Source organism: Polyodon spathula, chromosome 4, assembly GCF_017654505.1.
Source record: "Polyodon spathula isolate WHYD16114869_AA chromosome 4, ASM1765450v1, whole genome shotgun sequence".
NCBI lineage: Eukaryota > Metazoa > Chordata > Actinopteri > Acipenseriformes > Polyodontidae > Polyodon > Polyodon spathula.
In genome coordinates, this window is record NC_054537.1 from 58,721,614 (window position 1) to 58,744,274 (window position 22,661).

Genomic DNA, 22,661 nt, shown 5'->3' on the forward strand with positions numbered 1-22,661 from the left:
GCTCCACCAATCCACTGTCAGACAGCTGGAGAAAGTTCAAGACCAAAGTCACTCTACCCAGAAGTGGTCATCCTACCAAAATCTCTCCAAGAACAAACAGGAAAATCATCAAGGAAGTCACAAAGAACCCCAGAGTAACATCCAAGGATCTGCAGGCCACTCTCCAAATGTGAGTGTTCATGACTTATCTATCAGAAAAAAGACTGAACAAGAACGGTGTTCATGGAAGGACAGCCAGGAGGAAACCACTGATCTCTAAAAAGAACATTGCTGCCCGTCTGAAGTTCGCCAAAGAGCACATAGATGATCCACAAGACTTCTGGAACTGTGTTCTCTGGACAGACGAGTCAAAGGTAGAATTTTTGGCCTCCGTGAGAAACATTATGTTTGGCGAAAACCAAACACTGCATTCGAACAGAAGAACCTCATCTCAACTGTCAAGTATGGTGGTGGGAGTGTGATGGTTTGGGGCTGCTTTGCTGCCTCAGGACCTGGACGTCTTGCCATCATTGACACAACCATGAATTCTGCATTGTATCAGAAGATTCTAGAGGAGAATGTCAGGCAGTGAGCTGATGCTGAACCGAAAGTGGGTCTAGCAGCAAGCAAGACAATGATCCTAAACGTACAAGCAGATCTACAAAAGAATGCAGAAGAAGAAATTCCACGTTTTAGAATGGCCTAGTTAAAGTCTGGACCTAAACCCCATTGAAATGTGACAGGACTTGAAGCGTGCAAGGAAGCCCTCAAATGTCACAGAACTGAAGCAGTGCTGTAAGGAGGAATAGGCCAAAATTCCTCAAAAACAATTTGAAAGATTGACCAACAGTTACAGGAAACGCTTAGTTGAAGTCGTTGCTGCACAAGGGGGTGCCACCAGTAACTGAATCTAAAGGTTCACACACTTTTTCGCACATGGATATTGAATGTTGAATCATTTGTGGATAAATGTAGAAAAAGTGTCATGTTTGTGTCATTTGTTTAATCAGGTTTATTATTAGAACTTAGATTTAAGATCTAATAACATTTTAGGTTTGAAATATGTGAAAATCCTAAGGGGTTCACAAACTTTTTCTCAGCTCTGTGTATTGTTCGTCTCGTTTTGTGGACTTTTGGTGGCATTGCCCCTTGTTCATGTTTATGATTTGCCACCATGAAGCTTATGTGCAAGAATTGGAACTGATGGTGATTCCGGGCATCTCAATCAGAGATTTGGAGATGGAGGTTGCTGACTTCAAGGAGTCAGACATTTGGCTTGAAGTGTTTTGCACACTAAGTGCAGCTCAGTAAACCCTTGCTCGGCAACATGCAGAACTATCAAAACTGCACAAATGACTCGAATTGAAGAAATTGGATCACAAAGATAACCTCATTCTTCAAACTTGGAATGAACTTCCACTCAGAATGTCAGTTTTTCTCTGTTTGGCACCTGAATGATTGTGTGAAGCTGAATGTATAGGGTTTGATTAGCTGTAGCAGTTGTCTCTTTGCAAGCCACTTGCTCTAAATTTATTTTCAGTTTGGCTGTATTGAACAAAAAGGTTACACTATACAGTGCGCCAGGAATTGCACAGCCTTGGAAAATGAATTTGCATAACTGTTCGCTTCTCCGAGAAGAACCAGGAAATCCACCTGCCGTGATGCCGTAACCAGTTGACCAGATGATAAATGTTCTGTGGTCTGATGAATCCTGTTTCTTCGTGTTTTAAACAGATGGAAGGGTTCAGATATGGTGGAAACCTCATGAATCATTGGACCCTCAATACATCCTGCCAACAGTTCAGGGCTATGGAGGTCGTGAGATGTTCAGCTGGCTGATTTTAGGACCGTTCTTCCCTTGCAGGGCCAGATGAAATCCTGGGACTATCTAGGGATCTTGGCTGGCCAGGTACACCCAACAGTTCTATATCAAGGCACTGATGGGGTGTTCCAGGATGACCATACCAATCTCCATTGGGCATGTGTGATGCAGGACTGGTTTGGAGAACATCACATGTTTTCCCTGGACCAACAGTCTTCAGATATCAACTCAATGGAGAATCTTTGGGATGTATTTGAACTATTCGTATCTTCCATCCTCCTTGACGCAACTAAGATCCATTCTCCTGGAGGGATAGTGACAAATATTGCCAGATGTTTATCGCCATCTTTTGGAAATTCTACCTTGTCAAATTGTTGCCGTCATCAAGGCCAGAGGTGTTTCAACACCCTATAGGGCACATTCTGTAATTCTTTGGCCAGTTAGTGTACAATATGTGCTTTAAAAATAAAATCATGCATGAACACTTAGAGTGGTCATATTTAGAAGAATCCTCTTGCAAAGCATCATCTATATCTGCTCTACTGTGTTCCTCCCTCCCCCTTTCTCCGTACAGCACCAACCCACTAGTTATTCACTGTCTTCGAACCTGGACTCAATTCGGTAGGCACTTTGGTGCTATCTCTAGGCCCCAATCACATATTACCACCCTCTCTTGAAGATAAGACCTTTAACTTTTGATATCAAAATGTTATTTGTTGTCTGAAAGACCTATATATTGAAGGTACCTTTGCTTCATTTGAACAAGTCTCTTAAACATTTGATCTACTGCAAACTCATTTCTTTTGTTACCTTAAAATTTGTGACTTTGCACAAAATAAGCCACTTTTCCCCAGATACCTCCTGAGTCCTATAGTGATCCTTTGCTTAATTTCAATCATGGTTGTAGGCATCATATCAAAAACTTATGCCATTATTCTGTCTTTGCATTGCTCGTCCCTATTATCAATAAAAACTGCACGGGAGCAGGTTATAGGCCTTGAGTTTTCCAGATGAAGTGTGGGAATCCATTCTCCATAGAATACACTCCTCATCAATTTGCCCCCGACATGGGCTAATACAATAAAAAATTGTACATTGTCTACATCTGTCGAAGGTCAGATTGGCAACAGTCTACCTGTGACAGGTTCAAACACTGCCTCACTCATACATATGTACTGGACCTGTCCCAGGCTGGCTCCGTTCTGGTCATCTGTTTTGTTAGACACTCTAAAGTACCCATCAATCCGTCACCTTTTACATCTCTCTTCGGTGTTGTGCCCAGTGATATTTTTAACAAAGTTACAATCTGACACCATTGCCTTTGCCGCCTTGTTGGCAAGACGCCTGATTACATTGGGTTCGAGATCCTCAGTATTTACTGAAATTGGAACAAATCAAATACTGTATGTTCAGGCTCTCCAATCCCATAATCTTACAATCTCCTGTCAGTGAAAAGTGTGGCACACTCACACTGTCTCTCGCTCTCTCTCTTCCTTCTCATCTTTCCATCCTTCTCTTTCTCTCTCTTTGTTTCTCTTAAAGCTTGTTTTTCATATGTTATGGATTTGTTATATATTTATGATAATTCAATACAAATATTTAAATACACTAGACCAAAGTTTTAATAGATTTGGCCCTGCATAAATGTCTTTTAATAAGTAAATTATTTACTTTTTATTTTATTTGATGCATTGATAATTTTGTTGTATTCCATTTTTTTTTATTGATTTCCATTTTTCAGAAAAAACAGATTTAAAAATTAAAACAAGCAAATAAATCATCAGGATTTTGTTGGCCACATAGTGGGGTGATCAAGGTGGAGGTAACGACTGCTTTAATCAATTGAAGTGTAATTCTGAGGTTGCCATTGTTGGGTTTAACAAGTTTCTCATTGTTTGCGTTTTAAGTCTCTGTCTCTCTCCTCTCTCTCTCTGCAGGTCTGCAGCATGTGCTTGAGTTCCGTAACCCCAATAATGCGTTCCCCCCACATTACTTCTGCAGGCTGTGTAAAGTCAAGGGAAGCATGAACGTCCTTGTTGATCACATCATTAGTATGAACCATCGCAGCAAATATCTGGTTAGTAAAGGTATTTGAATGAAGCCAAAAAATTTACTGGAAGAGTAGATTGACGTAGGGAAAGCAAAGCAACCCTGATGCACTCTGATCTTCTAATTGATACATTTTCCATTTCAATAATTGTAAGAACTGGATTTGTCAATTGCTTGCTTTCCTCTTTGAAAGTCAACCCCTGTTAAAACTGCCGTAGTATCCACAACATGTTTTCAAGAAAGGTTATAAAAACCAAAGTACTCAAATTAAAAATGTAGGGTTTCAAATTAAATGCTTAAGTGGGATAAACTAATCAAAGCAATGAATCTATGTGTCAGATAATCCACTGTTTCTCGTTTCTCAAGTTTGAACATTTAGTGTGTAAATAAAAATTATATAATATCAAAACATTTTCACTAAATGTTTGCCCAGTTTTAAAGATCCAGTGTCATAGTTAAGCCTTGGTAGTGTTGTACATCCATTCTTTGTCAGTTTATAAGTTCCTATTTCTGTAGAAAGTACTGAAAGTTGTTTCAAGTGATCCAAGAAGATGGAAACCAGCAAAGAAAGGTCCCATATAACTTACATATGTTATTAAAAAACTTAAATAGACATGATAATTCAATGAGGAGCTTGCTTTGATTTTACTAAATTATGTTTTACTGCAAAAGTAGTGGCAGTTCTTGTGGAATATATTTAAATTTTTATATGAAAACACATACCAGAATCGCAGTGGGAACTATATTTAAAAACATTTCAGCCCTTGCCGTAAGGTTTTTACACAAGGAGTTTAAACATGTAATTTAAAAGCGTCTTTACAGATTTAGTTAATGCAGAAAGGAAGCATGGTGGATATACAGATTTGACTACTAAGATATACATAGGGCTTCAGATTTTTGTTTTTAACTGATTTAAACACCCATCCCTCCGATACGAAAAAACTTCACCCCTTTCCCATTTGAAAAACTAAATAAATAAATACTTGGCTAGTGTCTATCATTTATTTGTTCAGTATACTTGAAATCCACCCAACAACTGAGTGGTAGCAAATTCTTATATTTTTATTGGAGACTTCACTTGCGAGATTTAAAACTAGATTACAATTAGGAAAGGAGGCTTGTTTGCGGGTTTTAAAGCTGTATTAGTTAAGACACAGAGGATTTAAAACCAAATTGCAAATTGCGGCAAAATGTAAAATGTCTACACATCAAAACCCCAGAAGAATGTGCCTGTGAGCCATAGGGATTTCGGTGTGGAAGACAGCAAAGGAAAGAAGGTACAACTTAAGTGTGCAAGTACTTTTGAGTTACTACTATAACAATATAACAATAATTTCATACAGTATATAAAAACAGTTTTACGTAAAATTCGAAAATGGCTAAAAATAAGCACCGAAAAATGAAATGAATAAAAACAGAGCATAAGCCCTAGGTATACAATCCACTCTTTAGTGCATGAGAGGAATTTATTATAGGGTAAGAAGGGAAGCTTGTGGAGGGTTTATTGTAGCATTTGTGATCACAGGCAATTACTTATTCGTGATACATACAATGTTATTCAAATTTCTAAAACTGCTATATCTTTATTTTAGAAAAGTAAACCTGATGGTATAATCCCTAAGGATGATTTGGGAGATGTAAAACTGAACAAGAAACTACAAGTGAAGGCAAAGCTTCTTGAGCAGTTGGAAGGAAGGGGAGTAATTAAGGTAAGGACAGTTCAGCCCCACATTCTGAATGAAAGTATAAGTCCTCAGACGTTTACTATTTGGATACTTAGTTTAAGGTTGGTACTTGTGTATTCAAAGTATGCACCAATTTTGGTGACCTTCAATGAATAACATGAAATATGTGTTTTCATAATTTCACTTTATATGAATCTCCCTTTATTATATTGAAAAGAAAGAGAATGGTATTTGCCTCTAAAACCCTAGGAGGGCCCCTTTGAAAAGAAAAAACTTCTTACATCGGCCGGCTTCTTGAACGAAAAAATCCAGCATGGCTATTGGAGCAGCAACACTGTTAAATGGAAGTTTCTTTGAAGCATACTTATTTATTACTAGCAATGCCCCATTGTACAAACTTTGTAAATAGTTCATGCAACATCACATTATTACAGCCTTGTGTTAGATCAAAGTATTGTTGTTACTGCTTTGAGAACACCCTAAGGTCCATGTCTATTGTGATTTTAGACTTCTTTTTTTTTTAACTTTTGTAACTGAAACAAACCAGTTTGATTTTATTAGTATTCACAGAGAAGTATGTTTTGTTTTTTTTTTTCCCCATAGCTGTATGTACATTTTTGTGGGCATTTTAGATAGCGATTTTCGGGTTAGTGTTTTCAGTGAAGCCGATTTGCTGTTGCCATGCGTTGTCATGACGTCTCCAAAATAATTTCTAAATACTACTTTTGCAATGAGTTATGTAAATATGAAATTAGACATCCTGCTAAATCCAGGGTACTAACTTTAAACGCCTGTTATAAAACTTTTAAAATACAATGATTTTTAGAATTACGAATTCTGTAAAGAAGTTCTACCCAAAATTTAAAATGGATGGCTTTATTGTTTTTATTTATTTCTATGAAAGACAGTCAAGGTTTTCCCTTCCTCTGTCTTTTTATAACCACTATGTGTAACATATCAGGGCCAAGTTAGTCCCAGTCATGTCTTGTTTATAAGCTATGCTGCTTATCCTATTTGTAACTTGCTGTGTTTTTGTGTAGTCTCTAGACTGGAACATAACTGACTATTTTAACAACCTAGAACAGTTCATTTTGTTAGCTACAATTTTCATAAATCTTACCTGTTTTGCCTTTTTCATTAGGTATATAGGTCACTGTGACAAAGTGCCCGCCCCTGTGTATATTATCTGTTATGTTGCGTGTGGTTTGTTAAATATTGGTGTATAGTCATTGGTACACGGGATATAAACAGGTCTGTAACACGAGTGTTTAAAATGTATATTTGTATTTAGGCACGGGATTGTACATCACTTCACGTACATTTAAAGTAGTTGCACATAATTAATTCACGTGCTGGGATTCAAGTGAATAATTAATTAGTAATTGAATCCCAGCACAACAGTATATATAGATGCACGTTTTCACTGTGTTTTGTTAAGTATAGTCAGTTTTTGTTTGTCTATTTATTTTGGCGTAAAGTGCCGTGTCCTGTTTCTGTTTGTTTGTTAAACCCTTTTATTTTGCACTAAACCGGCGCAAGCAAGCGCCATCATCATTTCAATTCATCCGTCCTGTCTGTGTATTTCGTTCCTTCCTGGTTTTGACGCCGCCCACTTCCGCCGTCTCTGTGACAGTCACATATGTGCAGTTTTGAAACACCTCAAATCCTACTTGTACTGTATTTTCAATAAAATTAAAAGTTAATAAATTCAGTGTTTCCATGCCTTATTCTCAGGAAATCTATTACACAAAGCAAATCACTTAATAAGGGAAGCAGCTGGTTGGTTAATGACAAGATCGAAGCCATGGAAGGGGAGGGTCCAATTTCATCCACCTGGTGAAAAGACCAAGAAATTGTAACACAGTCTGATGCTTGGCTTTCAGAGAATTGTTTAACCAATTGTAGTGTCAGATATCCTGTTTATAATAAAAAAGGACGTCTTCACTCTAGCATGTGTTTCTTTTAAAACTGTACATTTGAGACCTCTAATGAAAGGATGTGCACATCCGGTAAGAATGAACTTTGTGTTGGACTTATTTTCATGTAAGACTGCAATTACTAGTTACTAATTCATTACAGAAGCATCATCTTTTTGCAGTTACTTGGTGCAGAAAATACAAAAATACGACTCAAAACTGAAGTGTTTTTTTTTTGTTGTTGTTGTAGGTGGTAATGTCAAATCGAGGTCCACCTTTTAACAATTCAAACACTGAATCAGGTAGGTTTTTATGGGGTATAGGGCAAAATATTTCTGTGAAAGGTGAAATGATATGTAGAAGAGAAATATTGTTGGCCCAAGCAAAATGGTAAGACATGCTGGCTAATTCTGCCAAGGCAGGTTTTTTTTTGCCCCCAAAAATAGCTGAAACTCTACTATAAAGCCATTTTACAGCACATTGGTGACTCGCCTTAGATTGCATTACAACCACCTATCTGTGGTTATCTTGGTTGATGCTGTACTTATGTGAGAGGGGTATAGGTCAAGCAAAGCAACCCTTAAGCATTTTTATATATAACCACTGTTGTTTTTATATCTCAAAATATCGATAAATATATATTTATTATATATATATTTATATATATATATATATAGATATATATATATATATACACAGTGGGTTGCGAAAGTATTGACCTCCCTTGGAATTTTTCCTATTTTGTTGCCTTACAACCTGGAATTAAAATGGATTTTTATTTGGATTTCATGTAATGGACATACACAAAATAGTCCAAATTGGTGAAGTGAAATGAAAAAAATAACTTGTTTCAAAAAATTCTAAAAAATAAATAACGGAAAAGTGGTGCGTGCATATGTATTCACCCCCTTTGCTATTAAGCCTCTAAATAAGATCTGGTGCAACCAATTACCTTCAGAAGTCACATAATTAGTTAAATAAAGTCCACCTGTGTGCAATCTAAGTGTCACATGATCTGTCACATGATCTCAGTATATATACACCTGTTCTGAAAGGCCCCAGAGTCTGCAACACCACTAAGCAAGGGGCACCACCAAGCAAGCGGCACCATGAAGACCAAGGAGCTCTCCAAACAGGATAGGGACAAAGTTGTGGAGAAGTACAGATCAGGGTTGGGTTATAAAAAAATATCCAAAACTTTGAACATCCCACGGAGCACCATTAAAGCCATTATTAAAAAATGGAAAGAATATGGCACCACAACAAACCTGGCAAGAGAGGGCCGCCCACCAAAACTCACGGACCAGGCAAGGAGGGCATTAATCAGAGAGGCAACAAAGAGACCAAAGATAACCCTGAAGGAGCTGCAAAGCTCCACAGCGGAGATTGGAGTATCTGTCCATAGGACCACTTTAAGCCGTACACTCCACAGAGCTGGGCTTTACGGAAGAGTGGCCAGAAAAAAGCCATTGCTTAAAGAAAAAAATAAGCAAACACGTTTGGTGTTCGCCAAAAGGCATGTGGGAGACTCCCCAAACATATGGAAGAAGGTACTCTGGTCAGATGAGACTAAAATTGAGCTTTTTGGCCATCAAGGAAAACGCTATGTCTGGCGCAAACCCAACACCTCTCATCACCCCGAGAACACCATCCCCACAGTGAAGCATGGTGGTGGCAGCATCATGCTGTGGGGATGTTTTTCATCGGCAGGGACTGGGAAACTGGTCAGAATTGAAGGAATGATGGATGGCGCTGAATACAGGGAAATTCTTGAGGGAAACCTGTTTCAGTCTTCCAGAGATTTGAGACTGGGACGGAGGTTCACCTTCCAGCAGGACAATGACCCTAAGCATACTGCTAAAGCAACACTTGAGTGGTTTAAGGGGAAACATTTAAATGTCTTGGAATGGCCTAGTCAAAGCCCAGACCTCAATCCAATTGAGAATCTGTGGTATGACTTAAAGATTGCTGTACACCAGCGGAACCCATCCAACTTGAAGGAGCTGGAGCAGTTTTGCCCTGAAGAATGGGCAAAAATCCCAGTGGCTAGATGTGCCAAGCTTATAGATACATACCCCAAGAGACTTGCAGCTGTAATTGCTGCAAAAGGTGGCTCTACAAAGTATTGACTTTGGGGGGGTGAATACTTATGCACGCTCAAGTTTTCAGTTTTTTTGTCTTATTTCTTGTTTGTTTCAAAATAAAAAATATTTTGCATCTTCAAAGTGGTAGGCATGTTGTGTAAATCAAATGATACAAACCCCCAAAAAATCAATTTTAATTCCAGGTTGTAAGGCAACAAAATAGGAAAAATGCCAAGGGGGGTCAATACTTTTGCAAGCCACTGTATATATATATATATATATATATATATATATATATATATATATATATATATATATATATATATACTGGATGATAAATTTAGCTCATGAAACAGTATCTGCTTATATGCACTCATTTCTTGATATTTATAAAAGTTGTTAAAACATATATAAAACACATGAGAGAATACATGTTCTAATATCGTAAGTCAAATACATTGGATTTACAGTGTTTCCGTTTTCTTTCTTATTTCTAAACAAGTTCCTCTTTTTTTTCTGCTATGCTATGCATTCCAACCTGTATGGTTAAGTGTGATAGCCCAGTAAGTCAACAAATTGACGTTTTTATCATGTTGGCCCGTTCATGGGCCGAGAAAGACACTTCAGTATGATCGTGTTTACACAGTCAACAGTCCTTAAAGGGTTACAGAGTGATCTACACTCCAAGAAAACACTCAGGTCCCCTTTTCTTATTTTCTTAATTTTATTTTATTTTTAAATACAGAATACAAATTAACATTAAGCTTCCCAATTCCAGTGTCATGCAAGCCTCTCGTATATCATACTTGCTGTAGGTAATGTTTACAGTGCATCGGAAGCAGATTTGTTTGCTGTGTTTTTGTTTTCTTGGTCTCAGAGGAATGATTCTCTGTCTTCTATTGTGGGAAAATGGACCTTGAGAGCGTTTATGACTACTGGGTTTTGTTCTGTTCCAGTTAAAGTGTTAATGTTGTATGCTGTTTCACATACTCTAATATCTATTTATTCAAGGTGAGAGATTTCCTCATGGTGGCCCAGGTAGATTGCACCCCAGTGATTTTCCCCCTGGAATGCACCCCAGTGATTTTCCTCCTGGAATGCCCCATGGAGATTTTTCTGCTGGTATGCCCCGAGATGATATTCCTGGAATGCACCCTGATGCTTTTCCAAGGAGAAGGGTCCCGGATTGCCCTGGAAGATATCCTGATGAATTTCCTAGTGGAAGTTTCCGTGAAGGCAGCCCTCTTAGAGAGGAGAGGAAGAGACTGGAAATGAGCGACTTTGAAGTGGGAGTAAGAAGGTAATTGATGTTACTTAATTTAATCGCTATTAGAAAATTATTTTTCTCAATTTTCTTTCTAACCTTTGTTTACCTTGAACTAGTAATGATTTGTCGAGTACCCTTCCTCTGAGAAGTTAAGAAAATGGTCCCAAACATTTTCATAAATTATCATACATATAATTGGAGGAAAAAAAAAAAAAAAAAACTTTATTAAATCACTTTTTTTACTTGTCAGAGCTGCTTATAGTTTATCTGGACAGTGTCTGAATGGAGCAATATTATTGAACTGTATTGATTTGTTGTTGAAAGATGCTATCTGAGCTCCAGTCGAGCTGACGGTACTTGTGCAGATTGATTTTAAATTTGGTGACGTTCCAGCGGGCTACTACTGTGTATTAACGCTGTAACTGGAAGCTGATTGGCTTATGATACTGAATCATTTTTCTAATTGTGAATGGAATTGTGTACTTTGTAAATGGAACTTTCCCATTTACTTCCTCTGTGTGCCTCCCACAGTGCTATTGTGAACATGGTGTGGTTCACGGGTCAGGAACAAAGGCTCCTCTCCCGTCCAATCCCCAGTCAGCTACACGCTCTGTATATCTCACATGGAATCTCCTAAGGGATCAGTGGGGCTTTATGCCTAACCTGGTTCCAGCAAAACAGAAGACTCAAACATGAGATGATTACTGTATAGTCCCTTTTGTTTCAGCTTTAAGAAAAAACAGATTTGTAATACAGTAGTCATTGATACATGAAATGGCTTCTGTATGTCCAGAGATGATTGATAAAGAGAAGGAGATGTGATACCTTTTATTGGACTAACTAAACAATAATTAATCGCAAGCTTTCAAGACCTTGTGAGACTGTAACCTTCCCCTTCTGTCTCACACGCAGCCACTGATTCCTGAGCAACTAATTTTGTTGTTGACAAGAGTTTGTGCAGGATACAGTCTTGGGAACGAATTAATGCACTTCAGTCCATTTCATCAGTATCTGTCACCTCCCTTTCAAGGGTGCCCACTACCCGTATTTGCCCAAGCGTGGTGTTGAATGCTTCCGCAGCAGCTGGACAGATAGTGCTTCTAAGCCAGGGTAGTATATATCACCTGATCCCGTATATGCTGTATTGCCTGAATGAAAAATATGCCAGCGATTGGCGCAAACCACTGCCTAATACTATATTTGCGGCAGCTACTTTATTAAAAAAAAATTAAGATTATTATCAGGTATTATCATTGTCCATTTTTTTGAACCCATGGGGGTTCATGTATATAGCAGCTGTACACCTTTTAAGAAGAAAAGCATGATGGGATATCAGCTGAACACTTGTCAGCTGATATACAAATGCTTAAGTGCAGAGGTGCTGGATTATTACACTCCGGTTTCACAGTTATGATGGTGTCCAAACGTGTGCAAGTACTGTTGTGTAATAAAAATGGTTAAAATGAACAGTTGCAAAAGATGTAAACCAGCTAAAAACAAAAATGGACATGCATTAACAAAATGCCCTGAAAACTTAACATAAAGAAAACAATTTAAATGAAGCGATAAGCTCAATAATTAAACTAAAAAGGAAGTGAAAAGGTTACCGTTTAATTTTTTTGTGGACTCCAAGTAACCCTATGTTATCTTTCCCTAGTCAAATCGTAGAGTGCCTAAATAAGCACGGTAATTTACCAGAATAAAAAACAGTAACGAAAAAGAAAATGTAGAACATAAAGCACCACTAGATACAGTCAACGAAAGACAACACATTATTCAAATTCTTGGAAGTATTATATATTTAAAGTAAGTCAAGTTTATTTTTCCGTTAAATGTGCTCCCGGCTATAATGTTCTGCCGCCCTGCTGTACAAAATTCCTGCGGAGAACCCTGAGTTAGTCCATTAAAAGGTTATCGCATCTCCTTCTCTTTGTCTAATACAGTAGTCAAATATATAAAATGTATGCTTACCTTCATGAACCCCAACATTTAAAAAAGAAATAAATACAAAAAATATTAGTAATCAAAAATTTTTGGGTCAGTTTAGATTCAATGAGTTTCTTCTTTTCAACAGTGAATTTGAAACAGTCATCAGAAGACAAGAAATTGATCAAATGGTTCCAATGGTTGTAAGTCACTGGCGTTTCTACTGCTAACACTTTTACAGAAAGTCAGGTACTGTTGTGACCTCTTCTTAAAATACATGTTGTGACAACTCGGAATAAGAATTGGGTAACTGAGTACTTTAAAATGCTTTCAAATAAAACGCCTGTATTCTAAAAATTTAACCTGCATTCGCTATTAACATTTACAAATAAGAATGTTTGTTTACATTGTGTGTTTGTTTTGTTAAGAAATCTAAGGGGGGGCCCCCGAGTAGAGCATCTGGTAAAGGCACTCCCCGTGGAGTGCATGATGCTCCCTGTAGCCTGGTCGCCGGTTCAGATCCAGGCTATTCCACTGCCGACCATGGACATGAGCTCCCAGGGGGTAGTGCACAATTGGCCGAGCACCTTCCTGGGGGGGGAGGGCTAGGTCAGCCAGGGTGTCCTTGGCTCACTGCGCACCAGTGACCCTTGTGGTCTGGCCAGGTGCCTGTGGGCTTGCCTGTAAGCTGCCCAGAGCTGCGTTGTCCTCCGACAGTGTAGCTCTGAGGTGGCGTCACAGTGAGTCTGCAGTGTGAAAGGAAGCAGTTGGCTGACAGCACACGCTTCGGAGGACAGCTTGTGTTTGTCTTTGCCAAGTCAGCACAGGGGTTGTAGCATTGAGCTGAGCCTAAAAATAATTGGATATGCTAAAAATTGGGAGAAAATAATAAAATAATTAGTGACTACTAAATTTTAAAAAATTGAATGTTTTTGTTATGGTGATTTCTTTTGTTATATTTTTCCAGGGTAACCAAATCTACAAGAGAACTCCTGAAGGGAGCTCCATAAGTTCTCCAGTCTTTGAAATTCTGGTATGTTTTTCACTCTGTAGTTTGAAAGTCGTACTTGCTTATTACCCTCCTGAATTGGCAATGTATTTACTGATATATTCAGACACCTGTATAATTCTACATTTGAGGCAAGCCTGAGCAAGGTGGTTTTTGTGTAATGAGGGCAGTATAAAATGACCTTGTTATGCACCAGAATTGTCTTTGACATACTCCTACCGTGATTTTACCAGGTGAGTCAGTGGGGACAGTGTGGATTGGTACATAATTTATCTCTACATTAACAAGAGGCCAAGATTCTTCTTGTCCCTTAAACACTGCTGCTTTTTATAAATGTTATTTTTATACTTTAACTCAATGCACAATTATAAACCAAACACACTTTTTTTGTGTAGCACAGTATGTTTTAAAATATTTTGGATGTTTTTTCAGGAAAACTTCCGTATAGAAACTGAGGGCGATGCACAGATGATTCTGAAGATCACACAGAAGCTGACTGACATACTGATGGAGTATCGGCTGAGAAGTTTTGCATCAGTAAGTTCATTGCAGGTAGAACCTGTGTTAAAGACCGCTAGTTACTGTAGGATAGAAGACCACGGGGTCTGATCTCAGAGCTGCTCACACCAGTCTATGATTAACTCTAAGGAGACAAATCCCTGTAAATGTGACAGATCAACCTGAAATATCTAGACCTAGATTCAAACCTATTTAGTTGAGTAGTTCTTGCCTTGTCATGTTAGTAGTGTGTCTGTAATTATATTATGCTATTATATTGTATTGTATGTTAGTGCTGGGACAAACACAGGATTTTCATGTTTTAATATTTGCTAATATTTAATAAGTTAAACATTGTTTTGTTTATTCCCGAAATAAATAATACATAAAGTTGACATTGTATTTTATTTATTTCTTTATTTTCATTCCTTGCCATTGCCGTTTTCTTCACAGTAAACCGTGGCCATAGACACATTTTCATAAAGTAATAACATGAGGTTTACTTGTGCCTTTTTGTAGCTGAACAAGCAAACAAAAACTACATTTAACTTTAAACATTTCAAATAAAACAAACGTTTTGGCACCAGAAAATACCTGGAGTAGAATCTCCAGTTCTTACTGGGGAGGGAGGGGGGGTCTACTATGCAAATGGCCCGCTTTTGCAGCAGAGCTGCTACCTCCTGAGTGGCGGCTTGTGATTTCATGACAGTTGTTATTGCCATGCCCCGGAATGGAGGGGGAGCGTGTTGGAACTGGATAGAGGAAACAGTTTGCACAGTATTGAGTGCTTGGGGGTCCCAGTAGTCAAAGTGGCTTCTGGAGAACGAGCCCTGGGCTTGTGGCAGCAACATCCTAGGGCTGCAGCTTCGTCTGAGACGCAGCCTGTTGCCTAGGCACAGGCTGCTTGCCTCCATTGAATGCGATTTGCGGGCTGGCTGCCTCCTGGCAGTACCACCTGAGGTGGGAGCACCCAGTGTTACTGGTTTCATCTGAAAATGGGGCTTAGGATGCCACTGAGCTGCAGGCTTATGTGGTGGAGGGTGTCTCTTGGGGAGAAGGCACACTCTCTTGTGCAGTAAGATTGCTGTAGCATCTCGCTCACCACTGGGCCAAATGTGTGGCCTGGAGTGACCAGAGCGTCCAGCAGTGCCGTCTAATTTCCATCAAGCATGCGTGCTTGGGAGAGCCAGAGCTGCTTGTGCGCAGCCACTAAAGCTGCCAGGTTTCCAGATTTTGTCCGCTAAGCCTAGACAGCCGCAGCAGGTTCCTGGAAATTAGGCGCAGCTCGTCAAGTTGCTCAGACAAGGGCCTATGGTTCTCAGAGAGGGACACAATAAGTTGTGCCTGTTTTGCAAACAAGTATGCCATTGTAGTTTGCCAGGCGTGCGGTAAACACACTAGCTGCATATGCTTTCTTTAAAATGATTTGTGTCACTCTGAACTGCTTAATCGGGCACGCTACATCCTTGGCTAGCAAACACAGATTGTTAAGCTGAACAAGAGTAGCAATGTGGGCCTCTACTGGCGGGAAGTTGGTAAGACCTGGCTTGTCCGCTTCTAACACTCTGTATAGTGAGTGTACAGAAGGAGAAACTGCTGCAGTGTAGCCAGGTGAGCCCAAGTGGGAATGTAGCTCGAACAGAAAATCCGGATGAACCGGAGGGGCAGCAGGAGTGATGGAGGGCTGCTCGTCCCTTATTTTAGGGGAAGGGGACGAGGAACTAGGTTTCTCGGCTGTACTCTTAGCGCTGCTTTCCCCCACCTCCCCCCCTCCCCCTTGGCACAGAGCTTCAGGAGGAGGGTCCAGCCTAACTCATTGTTGATGCTGAATTCTGCGCAAGTGTGGAGGAATGCTCCTTTCAGTGACATGCTACCTGGTTCTCCAGCATACGCTTGGTGAAGGGAGCACACAAGTCGTAAAAAGTGACACCAGGCAAGGCCCTATGCGCATGCTTGAGACCCAGCAGACAGTGCATTTATTGTGTCCATCACTTGGAGGCAATTTAGCCATGCAAGAGAAACATGTATGGAACCCAGACACGGTAATATTGCTGTGTTCACAACAAACAGTGTATAGACCACGCAGTGGCGTATGGACACTAAACCGACACTCGCTGCTGACACTGAGTGCACGCTGTACCGACTGCAGGTCAGACACTAGCTAACTACTGGTCAGTACAAACACAAGACCAGCAGTAGTCTGCACCGGAACAGTGACCTCAGTCCCTTAGGATCGGGGGTGACAGGTCGCAGTTGCTGTTTGTGGGCAGTAGCAGGGATGTCAGCAGAACTTGAGACAAGAAATAGCCTGCTTGCAAACAAGCCTTTGTAATCGTGCTGCTGGATAGCTGCACTGAAACAGCAACAAGCTTATATATATGTTTCACATATCACACAGAGCTCTTTCATTTGCCGTTTTTTGAAACTGTTGCGCAAATTCTGGGAAAGAGGTAAATAAGTGCAAGGTAATACGAACATCAGATTTTTGTATCCGAATACATGTCAGAAAATATTTGTTCAAATATTTGTCCTGGCACTATTATGTATACCACTACTTATAAATTGTTTTTTGTTTTTTTTTTAGCCTAAAAGCAATGAACAGCCCTCTGGTCCTCAGGAGTATCCTCCGATGAGACTGTCTGGGAGAGAGGGCTACCAGGGTAATTATACAAAACTTGTTAGCTTTATGGAACTTTGTCAACAACTGAAGCCTCTCTCACAGCTTGGGATAGCGTCAAAACCAGTACCCGTGTGCTGTGTTTGTCATGAATCTGTAGTTACTTGGGGTAAATGTGTATGATCTAAATCTTAATTCCACTACCCTGTAACTTGTAACCCTTCTCTGTGGCCGACACTTGTTTATTTTTGTGTTTGTTATAAGTGATGGTAATATAATGAATATTCGAACATTCTTTTAATTTTGAGTTCTGTCAAATAAAAGCATGGTTTGTACCATTATTGCAGTAAATAGACCTCATTTATGCATTGGTTTCCTTTGCATCTTTTTGATAGTTATAAATTCTGATTTATATGAACATTTTTGCAACTGAATATATTTCAAGCTGTGTTTGTTAAAATAGTCCGGTATTTGTCCAAGACTGTTGAAGGTGGTGTGGATTCTTGCTAGTTATCAATTTTATAATAGGGTTCTGAGTGTACTATGTGATTGCCATATCCATTCACTTCATCTTTTTCCTCTCTTCCTGGTGATTTACTTTTGTAAAGGTCCATCCAGATATCCTGATGAATTCTCACCTGCTTCCAGGAACATGTTAGGGAGGAGATGAAAATGAGTCCTTGTTCTGAACGGAGAGAATCAGCAATGCCCTGTTCTACTGCAGTGAAGCTCTTTTCCCAAGAATTCACTTGGATTTGAGTTATTCCAAGTAAAGGCAACGAAGAAGTGAATACCAGGGAATGAAGTCTGACACTTTGTTTTTTTTTTAAACAACGTTTATTGTATTTTGTTTAAAATAGCACCCGGGTACTTATTTTCTCAATGTTCCCGTGACCTGGGTAGTTATTGGGATAAGGGTACCTATTAGAGAGGATGCAGCACCACTTGGGTTATTTATCTGTATATCTCTCTGAACTGGAGAGGAGGCGTATAGTGGGACACTGTGGCCCCTGAGGAAAGAATTATAGTTACCGACGGGGCTATAATGCCTGAAGCCACAGGCTGAGGGCATTGTCCCCTGGAGGTAACTATAGTTCTTCCCTAGGGGCCTTTAGTTTCCCACTATGAGCCGAGGTCTGCGGTCTATATTTGTTTTATGTATCAGTCAACAAAGCATTGTTTTTCAAGTCCATAGCTCATTATTAAAGTTTTTTTGTCATAGAAATGTCCGTCTGACTTTCTCGCTGTGGCATAGAATTCTTGGAGGAGTCTTATGAAAGTTTTAGTGTTTGCAGTGTCTTTGTTTTGTAATATATTCTGGAAATCATTTTCTGTTGATTGCTATATATAGAAGTGTGCAATAAGTTCCAGCAGGGTGTCTGTATACGTTGAATATACAGTCGCCTTGTCGTGCTATGCTCCTCGAGGCAAAGCAGAGTGCCTCCAACCCCCAAGAAGTCAGTATATTCAGATTTGAAAACGGCGTTAAAAAGGGTTTAAAAGGCACTGCATATCAACAGGATACTCTATACTGCATCTCCAGCCAAGCCCCACCCCTTGTTTGCTGTATTTATCACATACCTCTTCATAGTAGTGCATACTAATAAATATGATCCAAGTCATTATTTTATTACTGTAACATCTCAAAAAGCTCTGCAAATGTCTGTGATATTCTTTGAGTACTGGATGCGGAAGCAGCTGTCTTGTTTTTTCACGTCTGTGTTAGGTCTGTGGTGCAGGGCCTCTGTATTGCTCAGATCCGCCCTTTTTTTTTTTTTTTTTTGGCTTCTTGGCCATTGAAAGGTTTTCTCATCTTTATGGAGAAAAAATGACTAGAGACCTGTGCTTGACGTCTTTTTGATGATGTAGGACAGGGTCCGACATCGGACTGGAAAGGGAAAATTGTAATGTCGGACCTGGTCCGACATAGGACCGCAAAGGTTTAACAGTGAACTCACTGATGTACATCACTGTCAGGGCTACTGATGGAAACACTGGATCACAAATTTAAAAATCACTAGATCGGACATATAGATATTTGGTACAGTCGGCACCGCTTTGTAAGGATGCCACGGGAGAAGTAAAAATAGCCAGAATAAGCAGCTGTCCCTATTAAACCTGAGGTATTTGAGACAACCTTAGTCGAACTTTGTTTCTAAATAATAGTTTCTACTAAAGGATGAAAACACATTGATTTTAAATGATACATGCATAATTTTTTTATTATGATTATTATTCCTGAAAATGAATTGGTGTTTGTTTCTACATGAAATAACAAAAGAATGAAATCGCATCTTATCACAAGACGAGGCACCTGCGACATGATGGCAACTTTCTTCTGAGAAACCACAGGAGACTCCAGCTCCTTTTAAGAGTTCAACCTGTTTTACGCAAGTCACAGGGTAATGACATACTCACTGCACTGTGCTACGCAAACCTGTCTTGCACTGAAAAGCGATCTCCGTTCATTATTTGAAAATACTGTATCCCAATTAAACAAAGTGATGTCCCAATTAAACAACATAAATAGCATTAGGAAGAACTGTCTCCTAGAGTTGTATCCCATTTAAGCAGAAATCCAGATTATCAGTATCCCAATTAGGCAGCACTGACTACTGTACATCTATTAAGACTGCTAAGATTAAATCGATTTTTTGATCGATTCCGTTCCTCATGTACATCGGTATACATACTGGATAATCAAGTCAATAATTACATTTTTATAACATGCATGATAGTAACATTACTTAAGTTTATCAATGAAACTGCACCGAACGCCCTGCCTTGCTATTTACAGTATTTATCTCAAGCAGGCAAGCAGCGGGCATCTGATTTGCTGGTACCATCCTACTAGCGAATCAGTTTTGAAAATGCTGTGTAAGTACATGCCCGCCACCCTCGTGTATTCGATGTAAACAGAAAGTGCGCCACCTTGGATCTGGAGCAGGACGACATGCTTGTATCCTAACAAACAGCATGGAAATTGTGCACATTGAAGAAACCTGACTGTGTAGTTTGCGCTTGTTTTGAGTTTCAAAGTGAACTGTTACATAATGAATATTTAACCATTCCAATAACTGTGGTAAGTAAATCTGTTTATTTGTTATGTTTTAGGCAGGGATTTCCACATTGTGTGTAGGTAGGTAGTACGTTGTTAACGATGTAATGTGTGATGCTGCAGCTGTCACGGAATCATAAACTCATATGTACATTGAACAAAAATATAAACGCAACTTGCAACGATTTCAAAGATTTTACTGAGTTACAGTTCATATAAGGAAATCAGTCAATCGAAATAAATTCATTAGGCCCTAATCTATGGATTTCACATGACTGGGAATACAGGCATCTGTTGGTCACAGATACCTTAAAAAAAACAAAAAAGGTAGGGGTGTGGATCAGAAAACCAGTCAGTATCTGGTGTGGCCACCATTTGCCTCATGCAGTGCGATACATCTCTTTCGCATAGAGTTGATCAGGTTGTTGATTGTGGCCTGTGGAATGTTGTCCCACTTTGTGTGAAGTTGCTGGATATTGGCGGGAACTGGAACACGCTGTCGTACACGTTGATCCAGACCATCCCAAACATGCTCAATGGGTGACATGTCTGGTGAGTATGCAGGCCATGGAAGAACTGGGACATTTTCAGCTTCCAGGAATTGTGTACAGATCCTTGCAACATGGGGCCGTGCATTATCATGCTGAAACGTGGTGATGGCGGTGGATGAATGGCACGACAATGGGCCTCAGGATCTCATTATGGTATCTCTGTGCGTTCAAATTGCCATCGATAAAATGCAATTCTGTTCGTTGTCCATAACTTATGCCTGCCCATACCTTAACCCAACCACCACCATGGGGCACTCTGTTCACAACGTTGACATCAGCAAACCGCTCGCCCACACTACGCCATACACGATGTCTGCCATCTGCCAGTACAGTTGAAACCGGGATTCATCTGCAAAGAGCACACTTCTCCAGTGTGCCAGTGGCCTTCGAAGGTGAGCATTTGCCCACTGAAGTCAGTTACGGCACCAAACTACAATCAGGTCAAGACCCTGGTGAGGACGACGAGCACACAGATGAGCTTCCCTGAGACGGTTTCTGACAGTTTGTGCAGAAATTCTTCTGTTGTACAAACCCATAGTTTCATCAGCTGTCTGAGTGGCTGATCTGAGACGATCCCACAGGTGAAGAAGCCGGATGTGGAGGTCCTGGGCTGGCGTGGGTACACGTGGTCTGCGGTTGTGAGGCCAGTTGGAAGTACTGCCATATTCTCTAAAACGATGTTTGAGGCGGCTTATGGTAGAAAAATGAACATTCAGTTCTCTGGCAACAGCTCTGGTGGACATTCCTGCAGTCAGCATGCCAAATGCATGCTCCCTCAAAACTTGAGACATCTGTGGCATTGTGTTGTGTGACAAAACTGCACATTTTACAGTGGCCTTTCATTGTTCCCAGCACAAGGTGCACCTGTGTAATGATTATGCTGTTTAATCAGCTTCTTGATATGCCACACCTGTCAGGTGTATGGATTATGTTGGCAAAGGAGAAATGCTCACTAACAGGGATGTAAACAAATTTGTGCACAAAATTTGAGAGAAATAAGCTTTCTGTGTGTATGGAAAATTTCTGGGATCTTTTATTTCAGCTCATGAAACATGGGACCAACACTTTACATGTTGTGTTTATATTTTTGTTCAGTGTAGTTTATATAGATTACATTCCAAAGTACTGTAATTTGTTTGTAACAAATATTTAAGTAACATTCTTGTAGTATGTTAAACTTGCTTTAGGTTTGTTGCGAATGTTGTGTTGTTTTTCTCCTGACTCTACCAAGGAGTAATTACCCCTTGCATTCAGTTGTTGTGCACAAGCTTTTACTTCACAGCAATGATACTAAAATAATCTCGCCCAGGGTATTTTTTTAGATGTGCTGTAGTTAGTTTTGTTGGTACAGAACTATATTTTCAACAGAAATATTTTAATTCAGAACCATATAATTCTGAAAATATCACTTGCTAAGAGAGACGACATGCAGAATGTAATTAGGGCCTATGTGCAGTATAGGAAATGGCAAAAAGTGAACAAAGAGAGTACAGTGGTAGCTGATATCAGAGCTTCCTCTCACACCTCTCTAGTCAAAGTTTATTGTACCACAATGGCTATTCTTAATGGCTATGGTGCTGCCATAGATTTGATTTAATCCAGCCCTCACTACTGGCCTGAACACCACTTGCCTATCAGCCCTGCAGAGATGGCCTAATTCTGTGTATCTGTGTGGTGGTTTTGTGACCACTTCGCCTAAGTTGTGACCTTCCTACAAACTCCTTTTAACCTGAGCTGGATTCGAACCCAGGGATCCGACCAAGTCAGCAGCTTTACTGAGCTCTCCCAACAAAGATTCTTCAAGGGTTTATCTATTAATTATCCAAATAATTGTTAAAAGGACAAACTGACGCACTTCCCAGTATTGAGACCAGCACTCAGGTTGAGACTAACAGTGCATACTACAGTTATCACCTAATTCCTGAAGTATTTCCACCCTCAGGACAGCTGCTTGCATGTTGAAAATGAAATCATTTCATACTGGCACAAAAGCTGTGAATTAAGAACCACAAAATAAAAAAATACCTATCATTACTTTTTTTCTGTACATTTTATTATTAATGCAGAGAGGAGCGATTAACATGTAGATAATCGTTGTGCCAATAAGATGCAAGTGAAGTGTTCATGGAAAGCAAAACCTTGAAAAAGGCAAATATACCTGGAAATCCGAGAGTTCAAGGGTCAATTGTAAAAAACTAAA

The 22,661-nt window shown here is 39.6% G+C and overlaps 1 protein-coding gene across 6 annotated transcripts in view; it reads left to right on the plus strand.

The window, feature by feature from the left end:
- The window catches only part of LOC121314678, a 46,145-nt gene extending 28,072 nt beyond the window's left edge, over positions 1 to 18,073 (plus strand). For all 6 annotated transcript variants that reach the window (XM_041248176.1, XM_041248178.1, XM_041248175.1 and 3 more), the window contains 9 exons: positions 3,739 to 3,878; positions 5,443 to 5,559; positions 7,702 to 7,753; positions 10,547 to 10,835; positions 12,877 to 12,931; positions 13,696 to 13,761; positions 14,170 to 14,274; positions 16,820 to 16,895; positions 17,461 to 18,073. In XM_041248176.1, the coding sequence (XP_041104110.1) occupies positions 3,739 to 3,878; positions 5,443 to 5,559; positions 7,702 to 7,753; positions 10,547 to 10,835; positions 12,877 to 12,931; positions 13,696 to 13,761; positions 14,170 to 14,274; positions 16,820 to 16,895; positions 17,461 to 17,522 (962 nt within the window). In that variant the 3' untranslated portion in view covers positions 17,523 to 18,073. The remainder of the gene's footprint in view (positions 1 to 3,738; positions 3,879 to 5,442; positions 5,560 to 7,701; positions 7,754 to 10,546; positions 10,836 to 12,876; positions 12,932 to 13,695; positions 13,762 to 14,169; positions 14,275 to 16,819; positions 16,896 to 17,460) is intronic.
- Positions 18,074 to 22,661: the final 4,588 nt, after the last annotated feature.